Source organism: Hevea brasiliensis, unplaced genomic scaffold (genome assembly GCF_030052815.1).
Source record: "Hevea brasiliensis isolate MT/VB/25A 57/8 unplaced genomic scaffold, ASM3005281v1 Scaf7, whole genome shotgun sequence".
NCBI classification, from domain to species: domain Eukaryota; kingdom Viridiplantae; phylum Streptophyta; class Magnoliopsida; order Malpighiales; family Euphorbiaceae; genus Hevea; species Hevea brasiliensis.
In genome coordinates this window covers 856,262-874,624 of record NW_026615250.1, presented here as the reverse complement: position 1 = coordinate 874,624, position 18,363 = coordinate 856,262, and the positions used below count along the sequence as shown (strand labels likewise).

The 18,363-nt window shown below is 35.4% G+C and overlaps 3 protein-coding genes and 2 non-coding genes across 10 annotated transcripts; 2 read left to right on the top strand and 3 right to left on the bottom strand.

The window, feature by feature from the left end:
* Positions 1-37: 37 nt before the first annotated feature.
* LOC110660086 (uncharacterized) lies at positions 38-5,944 on the top strand. 3 transcript variants are annotated; one of them, XM_021818258.2, is made up of 9 exons: positions 45-383; positions 642-729; positions 3,368-3,481; positions 3,910-3,992; positions 4,165-4,279; positions 4,427-4,518; positions 5,112-5,177; positions 5,514-5,607; positions 5,691-5,944. In XM_021818258.2, exons 1-9 carry the CDS (start codon positions 112-114, stop codon positions 5,799-5,801), a joined length of 1,035 nt encoding a protein of 344 aa, XP_021673950.2. In that variant the 5' UTR covers positions 45-111; the 3' UTR covers positions 5,802-5,944. The 3 variants fall into 3 exon arrangements, with proteins under 3 accessions (XP_057998762.1, XP_057998763.1, XP_021673950.2); XM_058142779.1 differs by lacking the exons at positions 5,514-5,607; positions 5,691-5,944 and adding an exon at positions 5,361-5,501 and having other exon boundaries at positions 38-383; XM_058142780.1 differs by lacking the exon at positions 5,691-5,944 and having other exon boundaries at positions 39-383; positions 5,459-5,605.
* Positions 5,945-6,008: 64 nt separating this feature from the next.
* On the bottom strand, positions 6,009-6,173 carry LOC131177713 (U1 spliceosomal RNA). The gene has a single exon (XR_009147048.1). It is a non-coding gene; the product is annotated as a U1 spliceosomal RNA (small nuclear RNA).
* A 765-nt stretch (positions 6,174-6,938) lies between these two features.
* On the bottom strand, positions 6,939-9,836 carry LOC110660056 (uncharacterized). 3 transcript variants are annotated; one of them, XM_058142775.1, is made up of 8 exons: positions 9,382-9,832; positions 9,196-9,276; positions 9,050-9,087; positions 8,810-8,892; positions 8,415-8,498; positions 8,098-8,206; positions 7,628-7,781; positions 6,939-7,498 (listed from the first exon to the last, which is right to left on the bottom strand). In XM_058142775.1, the coding sequence occupies exons 1-7, from the start codon at positions 9,646-9,648 to the stop codon at positions 7,637-7,639; spliced, it is 807 nt and encodes a 268-aa protein (XP_057998758.1). In that variant the 5' UTR covers positions 9,649-9,832; the 3' UTR covers positions 6,939-7,498; positions 7,628-7,636. The 3 variants fall into 3 exon arrangements, with proteins under 3 accessions (XP_057998758.1, XP_057998760.1, XP_057998761.1); XM_058142778.1 differs by lacking the exon at positions 6,939-7,498 and adding an exon at positions 7,899-7,991 and having other exon boundaries at positions 7,645-7,781; positions 9,382-9,836; XM_058142777.1 differs by having other exon boundaries at positions 6,939-7,781; positions 8,813-8,892; positions 9,382-9,829.
* On the bottom strand, positions 6,941-7,100 carry LOC110660081 (U1 spliceosomal RNA). Its single transcript, XR_009147041.1, has one exon. It is a non-coding gene; the product is annotated as a U1 spliceosomal RNA (small nuclear RNA).
* Positions 9,837-10,279: 443 nt separating the features above from the next.
* LOC110660028 (long chain acyl-CoA synthetase 7, peroxisomal) lies at positions 10,280-18,253 on the top strand. 2 transcript variants are annotated; one of them, XM_021818186.2, is made up of 23 exons: positions 10,280-10,571; positions 10,746-10,806; positions 10,882-10,959; positions 11,169-11,240; positions 11,337-11,418; positions 11,725-11,830; positions 11,907-11,983; positions 12,204-12,248; positions 12,348-12,434; positions 13,174-13,263; positions 13,355-13,434; positions 13,561-13,654; positions 14,096-14,184; positions 14,271-14,359; positions 14,645-14,774; positions 14,871-14,989; positions 16,031-16,175; positions 16,263-16,349; positions 16,555-16,658; positions 16,732-16,817; positions 17,246-17,332; positions 17,418-17,504; positions 17,893-18,253. In XM_021818186.2, exons 1-23 carry the CDS (start codon positions 10,457-10,459, stop codon positions 17,977-17,979), a joined length of 2,097 nt encoding a protein of 698 aa, XP_021673878.2. In that variant the 5' UTR covers positions 10,280-10,456; the 3' UTR covers positions 17,980-18,253. The 2 variants fall into 2 exon arrangements, with proteins under 2 accessions (XP_021673878.2, XP_021673894.2); XM_021818202.2 differs by having other exon boundaries at positions 10,284-10,571; positions 16,052-16,175.
* The last annotated feature ends 110 nt before the right edge of the window (positions 18,254-18,363 follow it).

Sequence of the window (18,363 nt, the reverse complement as noted above, 5' to 3'; positions counted from 1 at the left end):
TAATAAAATCCACTTCCAGAATGCTAATATTTCTCTGCAAATTTTGATAAATAAAACGATAATATACGGTTCATATTTCAAGGGCAGTTTGGTAGTTGGTAGTTAATTTTCATGGCTGCTTCAATCCCGAGTTGCTCCTTCTTCTACCCCTACTCTCCATCACTGATGTCAAACAATACAAAGTCAGCCACTCGTTTTGCTTTACCCTTCCCAAATCCTATCTTTAATGGCCTTGATGGGATTTCACTAAGTAGTAGTTATTCTAGCTCAAGAATCTGTGGTAAGTTTGAGAAATTCCAAGGTGAATCTCCCCTGCAGGACAATCTTGAAGAGACTACCCAGTTACAGGCGCAGCCACTAGAAGAAAAGGAAGAAGATGACAGGTTCTCTCTCCACATAATTATACCCTTTTTTCGTGGAGCACTCTGAATTTGTAGGGTTTTTGGTGTTTCATGGAAATTGAATCGTTCCAATTTGTTGATCATCTAATTAATGTATGATATGAATCAATTTCACATCTGAACTCACTTTATTTTAAATTTATGATACGAGTCAATTTCACTTAATTAATCATAATGTCTTATTTCCCTTTAAAAATGTGTGGAAGCAAAGCTCTTGATAGTGTTCAATTTGTGTTTCAGCTGCTTGCCTTCTGACTTGGAGGGTGCAGTCTGGCAATCCAGCCAAGCAAGTGCCTTGTTTGTATCTTCAGGAGGCATGAGAGCCATAGTATGTGCCAGACTGAATTGTAATCTCTTCAATAGAAACTGGAATCACATTTTGTGCTTATACCAGTTTGATTTGCTCTGGGGAAAATATCCACTCCTATGTTCTATTGTGATTAACAAAGAAGAAATTTTACCATCATAAATTAAATAAATAAATAGATAAAGAAAGAAAGAGAAGGAAAGAAGAAACCTTCTTTTTTTTTTTTCTTCTTTTTCCTTTGCACTGCAATTTGATGTCAGCTAAGTTGCTGTCGTATGCTTTATTGTTCATGACCAGGTAACAATGGCCTTGAAAGAATTACGGTTGAAAAAAAGTAATATTCCTAATATCTTTCGTAAAGGAATATAAATGTCTAGCTTTATTGTTGAAATGTACATTTATGTAAATACTTCATGTGTCCTCTTAATACTTCATTGATTCTATGATGTTTCATCTCATCGAAGTGAAACATTTAATTTTGGGATATTTATGGAGGCCAATGATATGTGGATACAGATGGCATCAAAGATTAGAGAAATAGCTAGAAAAGTACTTGGAGAGTCTAAAGGACATGGACCACCCTCAAAAGAAAGATGATGTTGGAATGAGAAAGTACAAAAGGCAGTGAAGAGAAAAAGGGAATGGTATAAGAAATTACCTAAATGTGATGATAATAATGAGGCATATGAACAGTACAAGATAGCAAAGAAAGAAGCAAAAAAGGCAGTTAGTCAAGCAAGAGCACATGCCTTTGAAAAGTTATATGAGAAACTTGGAATTAAAGAAGGGGAGAAAGATATTTATAGATTAGCAAGGATGGGAGAAAGGAAATGTCAAGATCTCAAGTAAGTTAGGTGCATTAAGGATAAAGAAGGAAAAGTGTTGGTGAAAGATGAGGACATTAAAGAAAGATGGAGACATTAAAGAAAGATGGAGAAATTACTTTAATGATCTCCTTAATAATAGTCAAAATGGTAATAGCGTGAATATAGATTATAGAACAATAGAAAAGAATGTGAATTATACTAGAAGGATTAGATGTTTAGAAGTAAAGGAAGCATTTAAGAGAATGAAAGTGGTTAAAGCCTGTGGACCCGATGGAATACCAATTGAAGTGTGGAAGTGTTTGGGAGATATGGGAGTGGCATGGTTAACTAAATTATTTAATAAGATTCTAAACTCAAAGAAAATGCCTGATGAACGGAGGAGGAGTATTTTAGTACTTATTTTTAAAAATAAGGGAGACATACAGAGTTGCTCAAACTATAGGGGAATTAAACTCATAAGCCATACTATGAAGTTGTGGAAGAGAATTGTGGAGCATCGACTACGTCATGATACTTCTATCTCTATCAATCAATTTGGCTTCATGCCCAGTCATTCAACTATGGAAGCGATCTTTTTCTCATTAGAAGTTTGATGGAGAAATATAGAGATGTGAAGAAAGATCTACACATGGTTTTTATTGATTTAGAGAAGGCTTATGATAGTGTTCCAAGAGATGTCTTATGGAGTGTGTTAGAACAAAAAATGGTATCTATTAGGTACATACAAGTATTGAAAGATATGTATGAAGGAACAACTACTATTGTGCGCACAGTGGAAGAGGACACAAGAGATTTTCCGATCTCAATTGGATTACACCAAGGATCAGCTATAAGCCCTCACTTTTTTACATTAGTTTTAGATGAATTGACGAAACATATACAAGAGAGTATTCCTTGGTGCATGATGTTTGTGGATGATATTGTTCTGATAGATGAGACGCGAGAAGGAGTCAATAGAAAGTTAGAGCTTTGGAGAAGTACTCTAGAGTCAAAGGGCTTTAAGTTAAGTAGAACGAAGACAGAATACATGCATTGCAAGTTTAGTGAAGGCCAAACTGGTAATAGGGAAGGAGTTAGTTTGGATGGAGTGGTATTGTCCCAAAGTAATCACTTTGAATATCTCAGTTCAGTCCTTCAACTAGATGGGGAATGTGAAGAGGATGTTAGTCATATGATTAAAGCCGGATGGTTGAAGTGGAGTCGTGCCACGGGAGTTTTATGTGATCGCAAGATTTCCAATAAGTTGAAAGAAAAATTTTACCGTACAGCCATATGACCGGCTTTGTTTTATGGTAGTGAGTGTTGAGCACTGAAGGAGTCGTATGCGTCTAAAATAAGAGTTGCAGAGATGAGAATGTTAAGGTGGATGAGTGGCCATACTAGACTAGATAAAGTCCGTAATGAGAGTATTAGAGAAAAGGTAGGAGTGGTGCCAATTGAGGATAAGTTCAGAGAAGGGAGATTGAGGTGGTTTGGTCATGTGAAGCGTAGACATATGGAGGTTCCAGTTAGACAAGTAGAGCACATTAGGTTAGAGGATAGAAAGAAAAAAAGGGATAGACCTAAATTGACTTGGAGGAGAGTAGTACAACATGACCTAGAAGCATTACACATTTTTTAGGATTTAACCAAAAATCGTTTGGAGTGGAGAAAGCGAATCCATATAGCCGACCCCAAATTTTTGGGATAAAAACTTAGTTGAGTTGAGTTGTCTTGTTGGAGAAGAAATGTTGTGTAAATTACAAAATTTCAATTTACAATTTGTTTCTCAATTTCAATTTCTCCTTTGTTTTTTGCATTTCTTGTTTTTTTAATTAGCTGACTCTCTGCAGGTTGAGCTCTTAATTCCTCAGTTGCAGTTTCTAGATGATGAAGGTGCACAAGCTGCGCTCTGGGAACTTTCAAGGATTTTCTTGGATAAACTTATTGAAGAAACAGGATGTCAGGTTTGTACTTTTAATGAACTTAAATGCGCAGGATTAGAAGATAAAGCCTTAGGTATATAAGGTTCTTAATCAAAGTTGAGCATTACTCGATTTTGTTTTATGCCAGTGGGCAACCATTTTTTTGTTTTAAAGAAGCCAAAAAAAATGACAAAATCATAGTGTCTGTGTGCTGGGTAAATGCTGGGGAATTGGCATGGGCTGGTCGTAATTCCTGTCTTCACCAATATTGTAACTTAGAGACATGAAAACAATAAAATTTCTGTATTTCTACCTCCCCTGTAAGAAGTAGATTTAAAGGCTGTCTACTGCAAGAGGATTAAAATTTTACTGATTGCCAAAGGTATACGGCTTCTTCCAATTTACAACTTTAGCTTATACACATTCAATTCTGAACTTTGCTTTGCTAAAGTGGGAAATTTAATCTGCAGAGAATTAAAGCCATATTTCCAGATGCTGGTGCTGCTGCACTGCTAAAATATCAGTGGAAAGATGCAGCTTTTGGATTTGCAAGGTATTTTCCTCCAAATTAATAAAATCTTCTAATTTTTCAGGTGAATTTTTTTAGTTAAAGATCGCCATCACCATTCTGTATTTTATTTGAATAGGCTGTATGCCTTTTTAATTACTTGATGGTGCTTTGGCTTGCAAGTACATGTGAAACTATGTGCTTCACTTTTGTCCAGCTTAAGTGACCGGAAGCCTGTTGGGAGTGAAGATGAGATTGTGGTTATGGTTGTTCCTGATTACCAGATGTTGGGATATGTACAGAAAATTGCGTCCAGTCTGTCTGATGATCCGGTACTAAACTAACTCTGTCACTCCTTAAAAACAGGCAATGATCATCATACGCACTTCGACTTTAGAACCAGTTATAATTTCTTCTTTCATGCAAATCACTTGAAACATAAAAATGTAGTGCTGATGATAGTTCCCAAATTTTGCTAGCCAAGGCCGCTCATCATGTGGAACCCTCGTCTCATCAGTGAAGATGTTGGTGTTGGGATTAATGTTCGCAATTTAAGGCGATTCTTTTTGAGGTAAAGTTTTCTTCCTTTTGGCATGTGGGTAAATTTTTTTTAACTATTTCTTTTCTTCAACACGCATCAACTTACAAACTTTTCAACTCACTCAATAAATTATTTGCCATGTTTCGGGTTTTGTCAACAAGTCTTTTGAAGTTATTCAACTTAAACTTGCCTACTCCATCTGAACTGCCTATGCATATCCCTTTTCTAAAAATCTGGCCATGTTTTATCTTTGCTGATCATTTGTTTGTCTCCTCCATTAAACTTGGGTGTCTTAATTTTCTAATGATATATTCCATGGATCTGTGTATGGCAACTTCTATGATTTCATAATGTTTTGTGCCTCATGACGTGAAATAAAATGTGTTCTAGTGAATTTCAAACATTCCTCATTCCATATTTATTCTATTTATATGCACATAATGCATTTTCATTAAATTTGTAGGTTAATGTTTGTGTCGTGTAACATTGATTTACTTGGGCAATTTACTGTTTTCTAAATTTGTATTTTGGTAACGATGTTTCTTATGTCCACTTCTGTTAACAACAATAACGGTGTCCTCATGTTTATCTGACTAATGAATTATATGTAATTTGTTTTGCAGCACTTTCACCACAGTTTACTCAATGAGACCTCTGCCATCTGGTGCTCTCTTTAGGTGTTATCCAGGGTGAGTGCCCTCCTGCATTTATCATACAGTTTTAGGCATCTTTGTTCTCATTTGAATCTACTTTTAATTGCTCTGAACTTACAGTTACCCCTTTTATGATTAAAATATGAACTACTCCTGTTACCCAATTTTGGGTTACCCTATGCCAGATGATTGAGAAATGCACACACATGTTTATTGCAGACTATGGAGACCCTTACCACAGTGCAAAATGCAATCTAGTCTACCTTGAGAACTCTCTACACAGCCAATTAATGTTCTGTTCTGTTCTTTTGATGCAGCTGATTCTATTTGATAACTTCATTCCTTTTCTCTTTTCATTCTGATTTTGATCAGTATGTGGAAGGTATTTTATGACGATAAAGATAGACCGAACAGGTATCTTCTTGCCAAAGAATTCATAAGGCGTCCAGATGCTGAAGAACTCGAGGTTAGTTGTCCTCATATTAGTGAGAGAGAGAATATTAATGTGGTATTTATTAGTGTTGGTAATTTGGGTTTGATCTTCTACAGATAATATTCGGAAATGGGGAAGAGAAATCAGAACAGGGACCATCTATTTTCAACAAAGCAGCAGGCATTTTCTCTTCGCTAAACCGATTCATGAAAGCCATATCAAAGTAGTTATTCTATAATTCAAAGTAGCCTTCATCCTGCTCAAGTTTTTTTTTTCCCTTGTTGACATCAATGCCATGATATCTAACTCATTATTCAGCATACAATATTTGAATTTTTCTTGAGCAAATTAGTTCACAGATTATGCAGTACATGTACACTTTTTACCAGTTTCACATAATTACCAAGTTAAATAAAATTTCAGAGATTAACTTGGAAGGAGCCGCGTGCACCCAGGCTTCCACTACTACCACAAATTATGACATAGGCTCTCCTGCTTGGGGAGACCTTAGGCCACCACCCCTCCTAATGTGCAATGGAGGTCACTGACCTAGGCCATAGGCCTTCCTGATCGCCCATTGACCCTATCGAGGAAAGTATGGAGTTACGTAGCAATACACTTGTTATTTAAGGCCTGACGCTCCTAACATCGGAGGATGGCGCTTTCACTAGCCATGTTTTGCCTGTACCTAGGCAACGGATTGAACACTCAATTTGGTTTAATCATGATAACAGAATGAGTTTATTGAGTCTGAATTTTATAGCATTGAGCATCTACTATTTGAATTTGTTTATGCAAATAATTACTTACTTGAAAAAAAAAATAATATATATATATATATATATATATTCTAAGATATTGTAACTCAAATAAATAGAATTTATATATTTTATCAGATTAATAAATTTTAAAAGAAATTATTAGTAAAATGTTTATGTAAATTATTAATTAAAATATATAAAATTAATAGATTTAAATAGTATTTAAAGAATAATAATAATTGAATTTGAGATATTTATAAATAATTTAAAATTTATAATATTAAAATTATTAATATTAGGATAAAATAATGCCCTACTTTGATGAAAGAAATAACTGAAACTAACTATTAGTGAAAAATTGGTAATTGGGCAGATAGTAAATATCCAAATAATAATAATAATAGCATACATGTATATTAATACAGAAATGAAAGTAATTTATGTATTAATTTCTTTACATTTTATTTTCTACAAAAAAATTTCTATTTATGGTGCAACAATAAAACCTAGTACTTTAATCTTCCATATTTCATACATTAATAGAAATTATAATATAAAACACAATTATTTAATTTAATTGGACCCAAGGTTTTAACTGGTCAAGCCAGAGGCCGCGCGAACGCAGGCCCCCACTACCACAAATTATGACGTAGGCTCTCCCGCTTAGGGAGACCTTAGGACAGCACCCCTCCCACGTGCAATGGAAGTCACTGACCTAGGCCATGGGCCTTCTAGATCACCCATTGACCCCGTCCAGGTAAGTATGGAAGCCCGTTGCATTCCGCTTATCATTTATAGCCACTACTCTTTCCAACTCCGCTCTTAAATATCCTATGTGGGATTAGTTTCAAATACCATTTCTAGTCTCCACAACCACAACTACATATTTTTCTTATTCCCTTCCATCATGAACCAATGCTCATAATGTTTACTTCATTAACAATAAAAAAGATTTATAAAGCATAAATTAATTGAACTCAAATCCATTGGTGACAAGATTTTTCATCGGCGGCATTGCTCCATATAAAAGAATAAATATGACGATGTGTATGACTACACATGCCTTCAGCAGAATACAAATTTCCCAGCCTTCTCTTGAATCACATGTCGCCTAGCAAAGCCAATATGTTTCTCTCTTCGCTACATGCTTCTAGCATCAGCTCCTTCGATGAAGTAATATTCAAAGTCATCATTCCCTTGATATCTACAATTAGAATTTTCTTCTACTTTCTTTGCTATTTTGCGGGTTCTGTAAATTGGTACTATTGGTGATTGAACATGAATCCGCTTACCAGCAGTACTCATGTAAACCAATCCACGTGTTGAGTTGAAGTCTTTGGTTGCTTCTTCGGCTTCTGGAACCGATTGTTCTCAAATCTAGCTTTAACTATAAGAGAATATAGCAAGTCTGCCTCTGCTGAACAATCATACGGAGCATTCAAGATACTGCAAGCAAGTAGAAGTTAATGGTAAACTATTAAGAAGAAAAATATGGTTGTAAGGCAGAGAAAAATAGGAGCAGTGGGATAGAAGAAAATGGAGGAAGAATGGCCAGTCACGAACCTTGACATATAAACAGAAAGAAGCAGGAAACAGAAGCATCATAATTATGTAGCTGCAGTTACGGTTAAAGTGGTTTTCTTCATAATTATGTAGCTGCAGTTACCGTTAAAGTGGTTTTTCATTTTACTTTTTTGGATCAATTCACAGACCATATAGTGCAATAGCAAAATTCTCCAGGTAAAATGTGAGATACAGATACCTGTCAAGCAACTCCTCTAGAATGATTCTCTGCGAAGGTGTCACGTAATGAATACAACTTCTTGGGCACTGACCAACGGCAAGCTGAACTTGGTAATCTTCACCATGCCCTGATCAAAACAATCACCAATTTTAAAATGGAAAATATTAGAGTATGTCCTCTTCATTGGACCAGAATCATTTGCCAGTATTTAAATGCTTTGTGGACAGATAATTGTAAAATTATACTTCATCTTTTTTGCGTTGCCAGCGCTTACAAACACAAGCTCGCCAGGGAGTACAGAAGATAACAAAGAACTCACGGGCAAGTAGACCAACCTTGAGATATCGCCCTTGCAGTTCCAGTTAAACAAGCATAAGCAAAGGCATGAGGAGCTCTTTGTACACATGAATAAGGACATCCTGCAAAAGGCGAAAAAGCACACTCATTTGCTATTTGATGGAGTTTTCGGTCTAATTTGGTTCAAATGACTCAAAATGGAGGGGTTTGGAAGATCATGAGATATACTGATACCATCATTCAATATCATAACAGGTTCAGCACATATGGATCAGATGATGATATTGAGGCATGCAGGAACAGAATTTCAGCCACCAACAGAATACACTAATTCATTATATTTCAAAAAATTTGCAGTTACATCTCCAAATACCTACTCTACATAGGATTTCTTGTATAAGAGGTGGAACATGATAGAAAACCAATACACTACTACCTTTGCCAACACAAAGAACTTCATTAACAAAGATGTCAAATGCTTCACACTCTGGCTTATCAAAGGGATCTAAACATTCCCTGCAAATTATAGGGAAATGGGGAAAAAGTAAAGAAGAGCAAGCAGATCAAACAGATGAGGATCAAGAACTAAGTGATGAAGGATAATGAATTTCGAAAAGGATTTTTCAATTTTCATGGTACTGAATTCTGAACGTACTGGAAACAAAAAGTTCACCTTTCGATGATCTCTAATCGGCTGCAGTTAGATATCATCTACAAAAATTGTTGACAAACACCATTTTCAACTAACTCCCTCACTAAAAATCAGAAATTAAAACATGAAAATTTTGAATCGAAAATGAATAAAGCAGAAAAGGGTACCTGATATGCTTGAATTACGCGGCGAATCATGGTATCAGAATCATCCCCATCTCTATTCACATCAGGATGGAACTGCTTCACCTTCATAACCACAGAGCGAAAAATCAACTAAAAAGGGACAAAACATAGGAAACAGGCATTAAAAGACTAACTTTTTTGTATATTAAGGGAACGATTCTTTTGTACTTTGGCTCGGAAAGCGGCCTTAAGCTCAGCGGCTGAGCAGCCGGGATCAACGCCGAGCACCGTGTAAGCAGAAGAACTGGAAAGAGGAGTATCCTCTCTGGTTCTCTCCGTACAATGAACCGTGAATTTTGAATTTGAACTGGAAGGAAAACGGAGTGGGTTTCTGGAATTGGAGTTGGAGAAGGAATTGTGACTGTAGGGATTAGTAACGAACTTTTGAAATGGAAGAATTGAAGGGATATAACTGTGGAAACACAAGCTCTCCATTATTTTTTCTTTCCTCTCGCAGTCGCAGGAGTGGCTGCTGTCGGGTACCTACTTTAACGAACTCATTGCCAGAATTAGAGCCATCGGATGGATTTTTTTATTACTCTACCTCGTTGAGTTTTATTAAAAAAAAAAAATTAAAATTTTAAATGAGTTTGTTAAATGAAGATAATTATATTTTTTTAAATTAAAATAAACATATCATATCTTTGTCACATAATTTCTTTCTTCCCCTCCCTTCTCATCTTTTTCTCATTCTCCACTCCACACACAACGTCAAAAAAATATTTTTAACATTAAATATAATTTATACATAGTTAAAATAAGATATTCATTTAAAAAATATTATATTGATAATTTTTAAAAATAATAATTATTTAATTTTAAATTACAAAATAAAAATAAGCTTTAGTTAATATAATATTTAGTAAGTAATTTTTTTTTAATATTGAAGTATTTTTAAAAAAATAAAGTATCAAATATAAATCATAATAATGTAAAATTTAATTAAATCATATATTTTAAATTTTATTGTATCAAACATAAGAAATTGAGTGTTAATTAAAGAGTTCAATAAATATTTTTCGTAATTAAATCATCTCATTAGTTTTTTAATTGCATTTTCAATTCATTTTTTATCCATTAAATGTGAAAATGGGAAAAGAAAAATCAAAGAAGAAAGTCGCTTTTGTGCTTACGCGGTTCTGTCATCTGTGCCTACTGATAGAAGCAATCATTCTCTATTTTTCTTTCCCTACCATTTTCCTTAGAAAATTTTGCTAACACCAATTTTCCCGAGAAAAATTCAATGGAATTAGCAGCTCAGCGACGCCTCAAAGCTATTCAGGGCCATTTCCTATCCTCCAGCACCAACGATCACTCACCTCTCCAAGCTAACCTCACTGCTTCGCAGTTTTTCAACGGTAATCTCTTGTTATGCTTATATGTAGAATCTACAGTTCACACCTCACATATACATGATTTATGGTTCCTAGTAACTGTTTAGCTGCAAAAAAACTGGACTAATCAATAATCATATTTAGGCTACTCTGAGTTAAATTGAGTTCGATGATTTTTTTTTTGATGATGAATTTTAGGTCAAGGGTACAGCGTAGTTCTTCCAGAGAAATTGCAGACAGGGAAGTGGAATGTCTACAGGTATTAGTGCTTCATTCACTTGGCTATGAATTGTGATCGTATAAGTTTTTCTTCTATTATTTCTCTTATGGGCAGGTCTGTGCGATCTCCGATGAAGCTTATAACCAGGTTCCCCAATCATCCTGCAATTGCGACATTGCACGATAACTTTGTGTAAGGAAAAATTCTCTCCGACTCTTTTGGTTATAAGATTGTTTGATATTGTTTTTGTTGTTTTAACTGGAATACTCATTACTTAGGACTTAGGAATGTATATGCTTGGTTAGTCTATGAAAGGTAAATGAAGCGTGGATTATGTGTATTTGCTTTTATTATCGGAGGTAGAAGAGTTAAAGTTGTTGCTTCAACTTCTGTATATATAGGCATGCTGTTGAAACTTTTCAAGATTACAAGTACTTGGGCACACGAATTAGACCGGATGGAACAGTTGGAGGGTGAGTTATTTATATTAAGCAAGTTTGTTTTTCCTGGTTTGTTTTGCAATTTACGTCATTGTTAAATTGAGATTGCTCCATATGTTCAAATGAAAGGTACACATGGATGACATATGGAGAAGTAGGAACTGCTAGAGAGGCAATAGGGTCTGGGCTTTATCATCATGGGATACAAAATGTGAGTCACTTTTTAGATTATTTGGATTCTTTCCCTTTCTGATGTGTGGCATGTACAATAGCTCTACATAGTTCCCGTAAAAATTACATGTGCTTTCTACGTTTTTAAAATAATTTTATTCAATCGGGCCAGACTTGGGCAACCAAATAGGCCTATCACTCGGGCAGGGCTGGTGCTGGGTGCAGGTGTAAAATGTCCCAGCCTGAACTTCCTCCACCTTGCCCAGTGAACGGGTCTACTTGAATATGATAGTGTACTTCTTCATCTTCTATATATAGTTAGTTCAATTGGTTTCTTGTGTAACAGGGAGCTTCCATTGGAATCTATTTTATAAATAGACCAGAGTGGCTGATTGTGGATCATGCTTGTGCAGCATATTCGTATATTTCAGTTCCATTGTATGACACTCTTGGTGTGTATTTGACTTGTTCATGCTTCTTTCTAGCCAGATTCTGGCTTGTTCTTACAGTATTTGATCTTATACGCAGGTCCTGATGCAGTTGAGTATGTTGTGAATCATGCTGGTGTGCAGGCAATCTTTTGTGTCCCAGAGACTTTGAACACTGTCAGTGTTATCTTTGCATCTTTAATGCTTCCTTTTACACTTATAATGTGTCAGCTAGGGAATATGTTTTCTCTACTAGTATAGTCACCAGAAACTCTTTAATAAAAATTATTGTTAGTTGAGCCTGGAATCCCATGGAATATGTATATTTCATATTTTATGTGATATTTTTTTTTTTCAAATTTTCTGGTATATCTTATGTTCTCTTGTGAATTTGCAGTTGTTGAGCTTCCTATATAAGATGCCATCTGTGCGACTTATAGTGGTCTGTTCTTGTTAATTTGTTTCAAGAATTCTTAATTAACTAGGTATAGAGTTTGTTTCTATTCCCGGTTTCATATTAATTTTGTTCTACTCCTGACAGGTAGTGGGAGGTGATGATGGACACTTACAAGCTCTTCCTTCAATATCTGGAGTGAAGCTCATATCATATCTAAAACTGCTTAGTGAGGTGATTTTTCTTCTAAAGCTTATGTAATCTTATTTGGATTTATAGCAAATTGTTGAAAAAATTTTATTTGAGCAAATTGAAAATGTTTAGCATGATATAAATGCAATGCTTGTTTTAAGTTTGTATGCATTTATATTTTCTAATTCTTGAGACTTCTCAAGGATGGTTGATAAGGACTTGCACGGTTTTTGCTTGGACAGCTAATGAGACAAATTATTCACATTGTATAAAAGTCAGAATTAAAGTTCACACTCAATCATCAGTTTAAAGGTGTATCAAATGATAATTTGAATGACAAAAGGCTTCATATCTCTTGCTGCCATTTGAAAGATTGGAGGACTTTGTAAAAATTTTCCTTGGTCTTTTGTTTCTCTTAACAGTAGGATACTGTATTTGCCACATGTAATTATTCCTCCCTTTCTCTTACTGATAAAATTTTCTTTTATGCTCAAAAGGAAAAAGAAAGTGACTGGCTTGATTGATTCGATGCAAAATCTAGTCTTTTTTTCTTCATATTTGTTGTGCTTTTCAAATTCTTATCACATCAAATACATTTTAGCAATAATTACTGAAGTTACCAGTAATTTGATTGATAAGCCTTCTTGCTTTATTAAAAAGGCATTGTCAAGACTAGTCAATTCTCAAAGGGGAACTGCAGTCAAACTTATCACTATCTATTTTATAAGGAAGGCGTTATAAACTGAATCTTTGCAACACCTTGTAAATTGTTTTGTTTTAGGGCCACAGCAACCGGCAACCTTTTATTCCTCCTAAAACAGAGGATGTTGCAACCATATGTTACACCAGTGGTACTACTGGGACACCAAAGGTACGACTCGTATAGCATTTGAATTACACTTTTCTTGGCTTCTGCAGCTGAAGCATTATGTCCATAATGATCTTCCTCTTCTGTGGAAAAGGGAGTAGTCCTGACTCATGGAAACTTGATTGCAAGTGTTGCTGGTTTAAGTCTCGCAATCAAATTCAATCCCTCAGATATGTAAGTTCTGTATATAGTTTAACACACAATGTAATGGAAATCAAATCTCATTGAAGTTTAAATTAAGTTATTCTCCAGAAGAAATTTCTGTTCTTTTATAGGATGAGTCATAGTTGCCTTTTGCAGTTACATATCCTATCTTCCTTTGGCACATATCTATGAACGATCAAACCAAATTATATCAGCATACTATGGTGTTGCTATTGGCTTCTATCAAGGGGTAAGTTACTCAATTTAATATGAACTTCAGTTGCTCTTTATGTGTGAGGATCTTCAATATGTTAGCTTCAATATATGAATGTGCTGTGATATTAGTATTTTTAAGGACAGTGCCATATAATCCATTATGCTGAAACAATCAAAAGTACATGGTATGCTTGATTGGTTTTACCATTATATCAGTTGGTACCTTTCTATATAGCAACTGATGATTTTTTGAGGCTATTGCTTAATCTAGACTGTTGTGGGGGAGAGAGAAAACAAGAAGATAGATAGATAGATAGATAGAGAGAGAGAGAGAGAGAGAGAGAGAGAGAGAGGAGAATAAGATTGGTCCACTGTCAAAACATGTATTGATTTTGCAATTGCTCGACAAGTTTGATCATGGGGAATTGTCTTCATACAAGCACTTTTTTAAAAGCTGAGTTTCTCTCTGTCCCAGGACAATCTGAAATTGATGGATGATTTGGCTGCTCTAAGGCCAACAATATTTTGTAGTGTTCCTCGGTTGTATTACCGTATATATGATGGGTAAGATTGCCATTAAGAGCTTCATGATTATTTGGTTATAATTATATGCTCCACTCAAGCATGTTGAATTAAATTGATCATTACAGAATTACAAATGCTGTGAAGACTTCTGGGGTTTTAAGGGAGAGGCTATTTAGAGCTGCCTACAACTCAAAGATGCATGCCATAATGAGTGGTATGCATGCCAATGACTAGACTCTTAGCATTACATCATGAAAATCTTCTTACTGGGACCTCATTCAGAATGCCAGTAGAATGCAGAAATGATAATATGTACATACAATTTATTTTTTTATTGAAGTCTTATAGTACATTATTCCTAATTATCTATTATAAAATTTTTGAAAGGAGGTCCTTGCATCAACTGCTAGGTTTACTCAAAATAGTTGGTAAGAATATGTGAATGCATGCTCGTTCCTGTTTAGTGCTTTGTTGTTTATGTTCAAGTTGACTGTTTCAGGCCGCAATCCATCACCAATGTGGGACAAATTGGTATTTAATAAAATAAGAGCAAAGTTAGGGGGACGAGTTCGTTTCTTGGTATCAGGTGCTTCACCTTTATCACCTGAGATAGTGGACTTTCTAAGGGTGTAAGTTGATTTTTATCCTAATGCATAATATTTGAATCTGTCATGTGCTTGTGTCTTGTGTCATTTGTGATTTATATGATATATCTTTAATTGCAGGTGTTTTGGCTGTCCAGTAGTTGAGGGATATGGAATGACTGAGACTTCTTGTGTGATAAGCATCATGGATGAGAGTGACAATTCATCTGGTCATGTTGGGTCTCCCAATTCTGCTTGTGGTTGGTGTTGACTTTTGCTTGGGAATATATTAAATCTCTTAGTGCACTGTTAGTTTGTATAGTATAATTAATTATTTAGTCTTCTGCATGTGCTGGCATATCAAATTATGGCAATGATAAAAAATAGTAGTAAACATGTAAATGTAGTTTTGTTAGTATATGAATTTCTACACCTAGACTGATAAATAACCGTGTTCTTTGACGATGAATAACTAGGGGGAATATGCCTGGCGCTTGGACTCGCCTATTTTCCATGATGTTTGTAGATTTCTCACTAATCTGTTGTGTAAAAGTGTCATACCTTTCTGAGTATTCTTATCAATCACAAGTTTTTAGGGTAAAGTGAGTAAGCAATTATAAATGTAGTTAAGGGCATAAAGAAAGGGAGCTGCCTATGGAGCAAAAGGAAAGCAAGTGTAATTGGAGATTGCTTACAATTGAACTATACTTTACTGACTGAAACCTAGCGTGGATTAAAAAAAAATGACCTCTTGATTGAGGAGAGTTAAAATGACCTAGAACACTGGGGAAGGGAAAGGCTTTATCAGAACCTTTAACAGAAGAATTGATGATGGCTTATGTAAACATCAATTCTTCTGATAATTTTTTGAGGTAAGTATAGGACCATTTGATTTTGAGTAGACTTGGGAGTAGGATTTGTGAGACTGACAATGAGCAGTCACTAGTCATTCTGAAGCTGAAGGCTTTGTTGATTCATTTGTCCCAGTGAACAATTTGCATACTTGTTGAGCTTTGAATTGTGATTATTCTGTCAAGTATTTTTAGAGTAAACAACTGTTAGGCCTTGGCTCTGGCCCTTTCTTTTCACTCCATGTCTAATGGATATAATAACGAGTTAAACAGCTTTAAGTCTTCCATATTATAATTACATATTAGTTGCAGAATACCTCTTGAACCATGAATATTCATGGTCAGTTACTCGTCAAATGTGGAATATATTAATAAGATAGTTGAGTTTGGTTTTTAAGTGCTTTCTATTGTGTGTGCCTTGTTTCTGGGAGTCTCGACATGATAGTTTAGATCTATGTTTTCCTATCTCAGAAATAAAGCTAATAGATGTTCCTGAAATGAACTACACCTCTGAGGATCAGCCATATCCACGTGGAGAAATCTGTGTTAGGGGTCCCACCATCTTCCATGGCTACTACAAAGATGTTGTCCAAACGTAATTAACTTTCATGTACTGCAAGATCTTGTTGCTGAATATTTATTTAAATGTCTAGTCTTCCTAACTACTTGCATAACTGGGCAGGAGAGAAGCATTGGATGATGATGGTTGGCTGCATACTGGAGACATTGGGTTGTGGTTACCTGGAGGACGCCTCAAGATTATTGATAGGTCAGACTATTTACCTTGATAAGTTTTGGAAGTATATATGAAGTAATTAACACTATGGTTTCAAATTTTTAATGCTTGCCAATCTGACTGACTCTGATATCTTAATCCTGGAAGTCCTATCCCTTGACGAAGCCAGTGATATTATTTCAAGTCTTGAAGTACTATGATAGCACCTCATTGATGCTTTATAGTCAACTTCTGGCAGGAAGAAAAACATTTTCAAGTTGGCACAAGGTGAATATATAGCACCTGAGAAGATTGAGAACGTATATACCAAATGCAGATTTGTTTCCCAGTGTTTCATATATGGTAAGACCGTGTTTATGTTCAATACTGATGTTCCAGCTGTGATTTATTCATGGACTGCTAAATTTGTTAATAGGTGACAGCTTCAACTCCTGTTTAGTAGCTGTAGTTGCAGTGGACCCAGATGTGTTGAGAGATTGGGCTGCATCGGAGGGGATCAAGGTGAGGTTATTTATTTTTAGTTTGGTGATGGATTGACTTAAGGAAACTTCTTAAGTCCAGGGAATGTTTTTAGGCCCTATTATTGCAGTAAATTTTGTAGTTGGGAATCAGGATGCTCTTATTCTCTGCCAATTCAACTTAACATGACAGATATTTTTCCTGTGTCATGCTGCAATTTTTGGACGTGATGTCACTTATATATGCCTATTAGATTCAGTACCTTGGTTTCACAGTTTCAATGAGTCATTATTCGAAGTTTCTTGTGAGTTGTGACTTGTGAGTGCTTAATGTGGCAGGAAGTTTTTTTTCCTCCACTCATTCTATTTTGAAACTGCACCAAAATTGTTTTCTATGTTCATACTCTTTTGAGATCATCATTAACCAACAAAGGTGATTTTGAATGGTTTGTTCTGAATTCCATCTTTCAGTATGATGATTTAGGACAATTGTGCAATGATCCAAGAGCAAGGGCAGCAGTTCTTACTGACCTGGATGAAGTTGGAAAGGAAGCGCAGGTAATTTTTTCAAGAATTGTGCTCTCCAACCTATCACTCTGGTTTGATACTTGTAATTTATCTTTGCTTGCTTACAATCGTGCAGCTGAGAGGTTTTGAATTTGCAAAAGCTGTAACCTTGGTGCCTGAACCATTCACACTGGAGAATGGCCTGCTCACTCCAACATTCAAGGTAAAGCTATTTGTTTCATTAGTCGCATCCCCATTTCTCGTCATGTTTTTAGCAGCCTTAAAGAACCTCTTTGGACTCTGGCTTGACTCTGATCTGAAAAAAAAAAATGGTGGAATTTTTTAATAAGTTGACATTCCTTTGGTTCAGCCCACTTATCCTGCTCAACCAGCTCAACCAGTTCAACTATTTTGTGGCCAGTTTGAGCAGTTCACAGTGGGTTGAAGATGAATTGAGCTGGGTCATGGACTGTTTCATGGTTTTTCAGGCAGACGCCAGTCTGGTTTTCAAAACTATGACGGACATATTTCGTCTTAGCAAACTGCACCAAATCTTTGGGCACTAACTGAAAATGGAACATTTACTTGCATTTAATTTCATCATCTTGCAGATTAAGAGGCCCCAAGCAAAAGAATACTTTGCCAAAGCCATATCAGACATGTATGCTGCGCTTTCCACTTCGGATCCAAGATCGTAGATTTAATGTTCAGCTATATTTATAGCAGTAAGAGCATTATCCATTTCATTCATAGGTTGTGGCTCACAGGTGCTTCTTTGTTGTTTCTAATTACTTGTTAGAGAACAAGATTTTAGGCTCTATTTGTTGTTGGATTACATTCATATGCACATTTTGAGAATAAACACTACATGTTTAATGTTTTGATGATTGTATTATGACTATTGATCATAGTGAACCCCACTATGATCAACAGTTAAAACATATATTTCAGAAGCTGATGCTTGCCTGCTAATTGGTGTTGCCTATCATTTAATCCGGCTTTAAAATAATAAAAATCAAAATATATTTAATACAAAATTTTCTTTTATATATAACTTTATAATAAATTCTAGCGTAATTTTG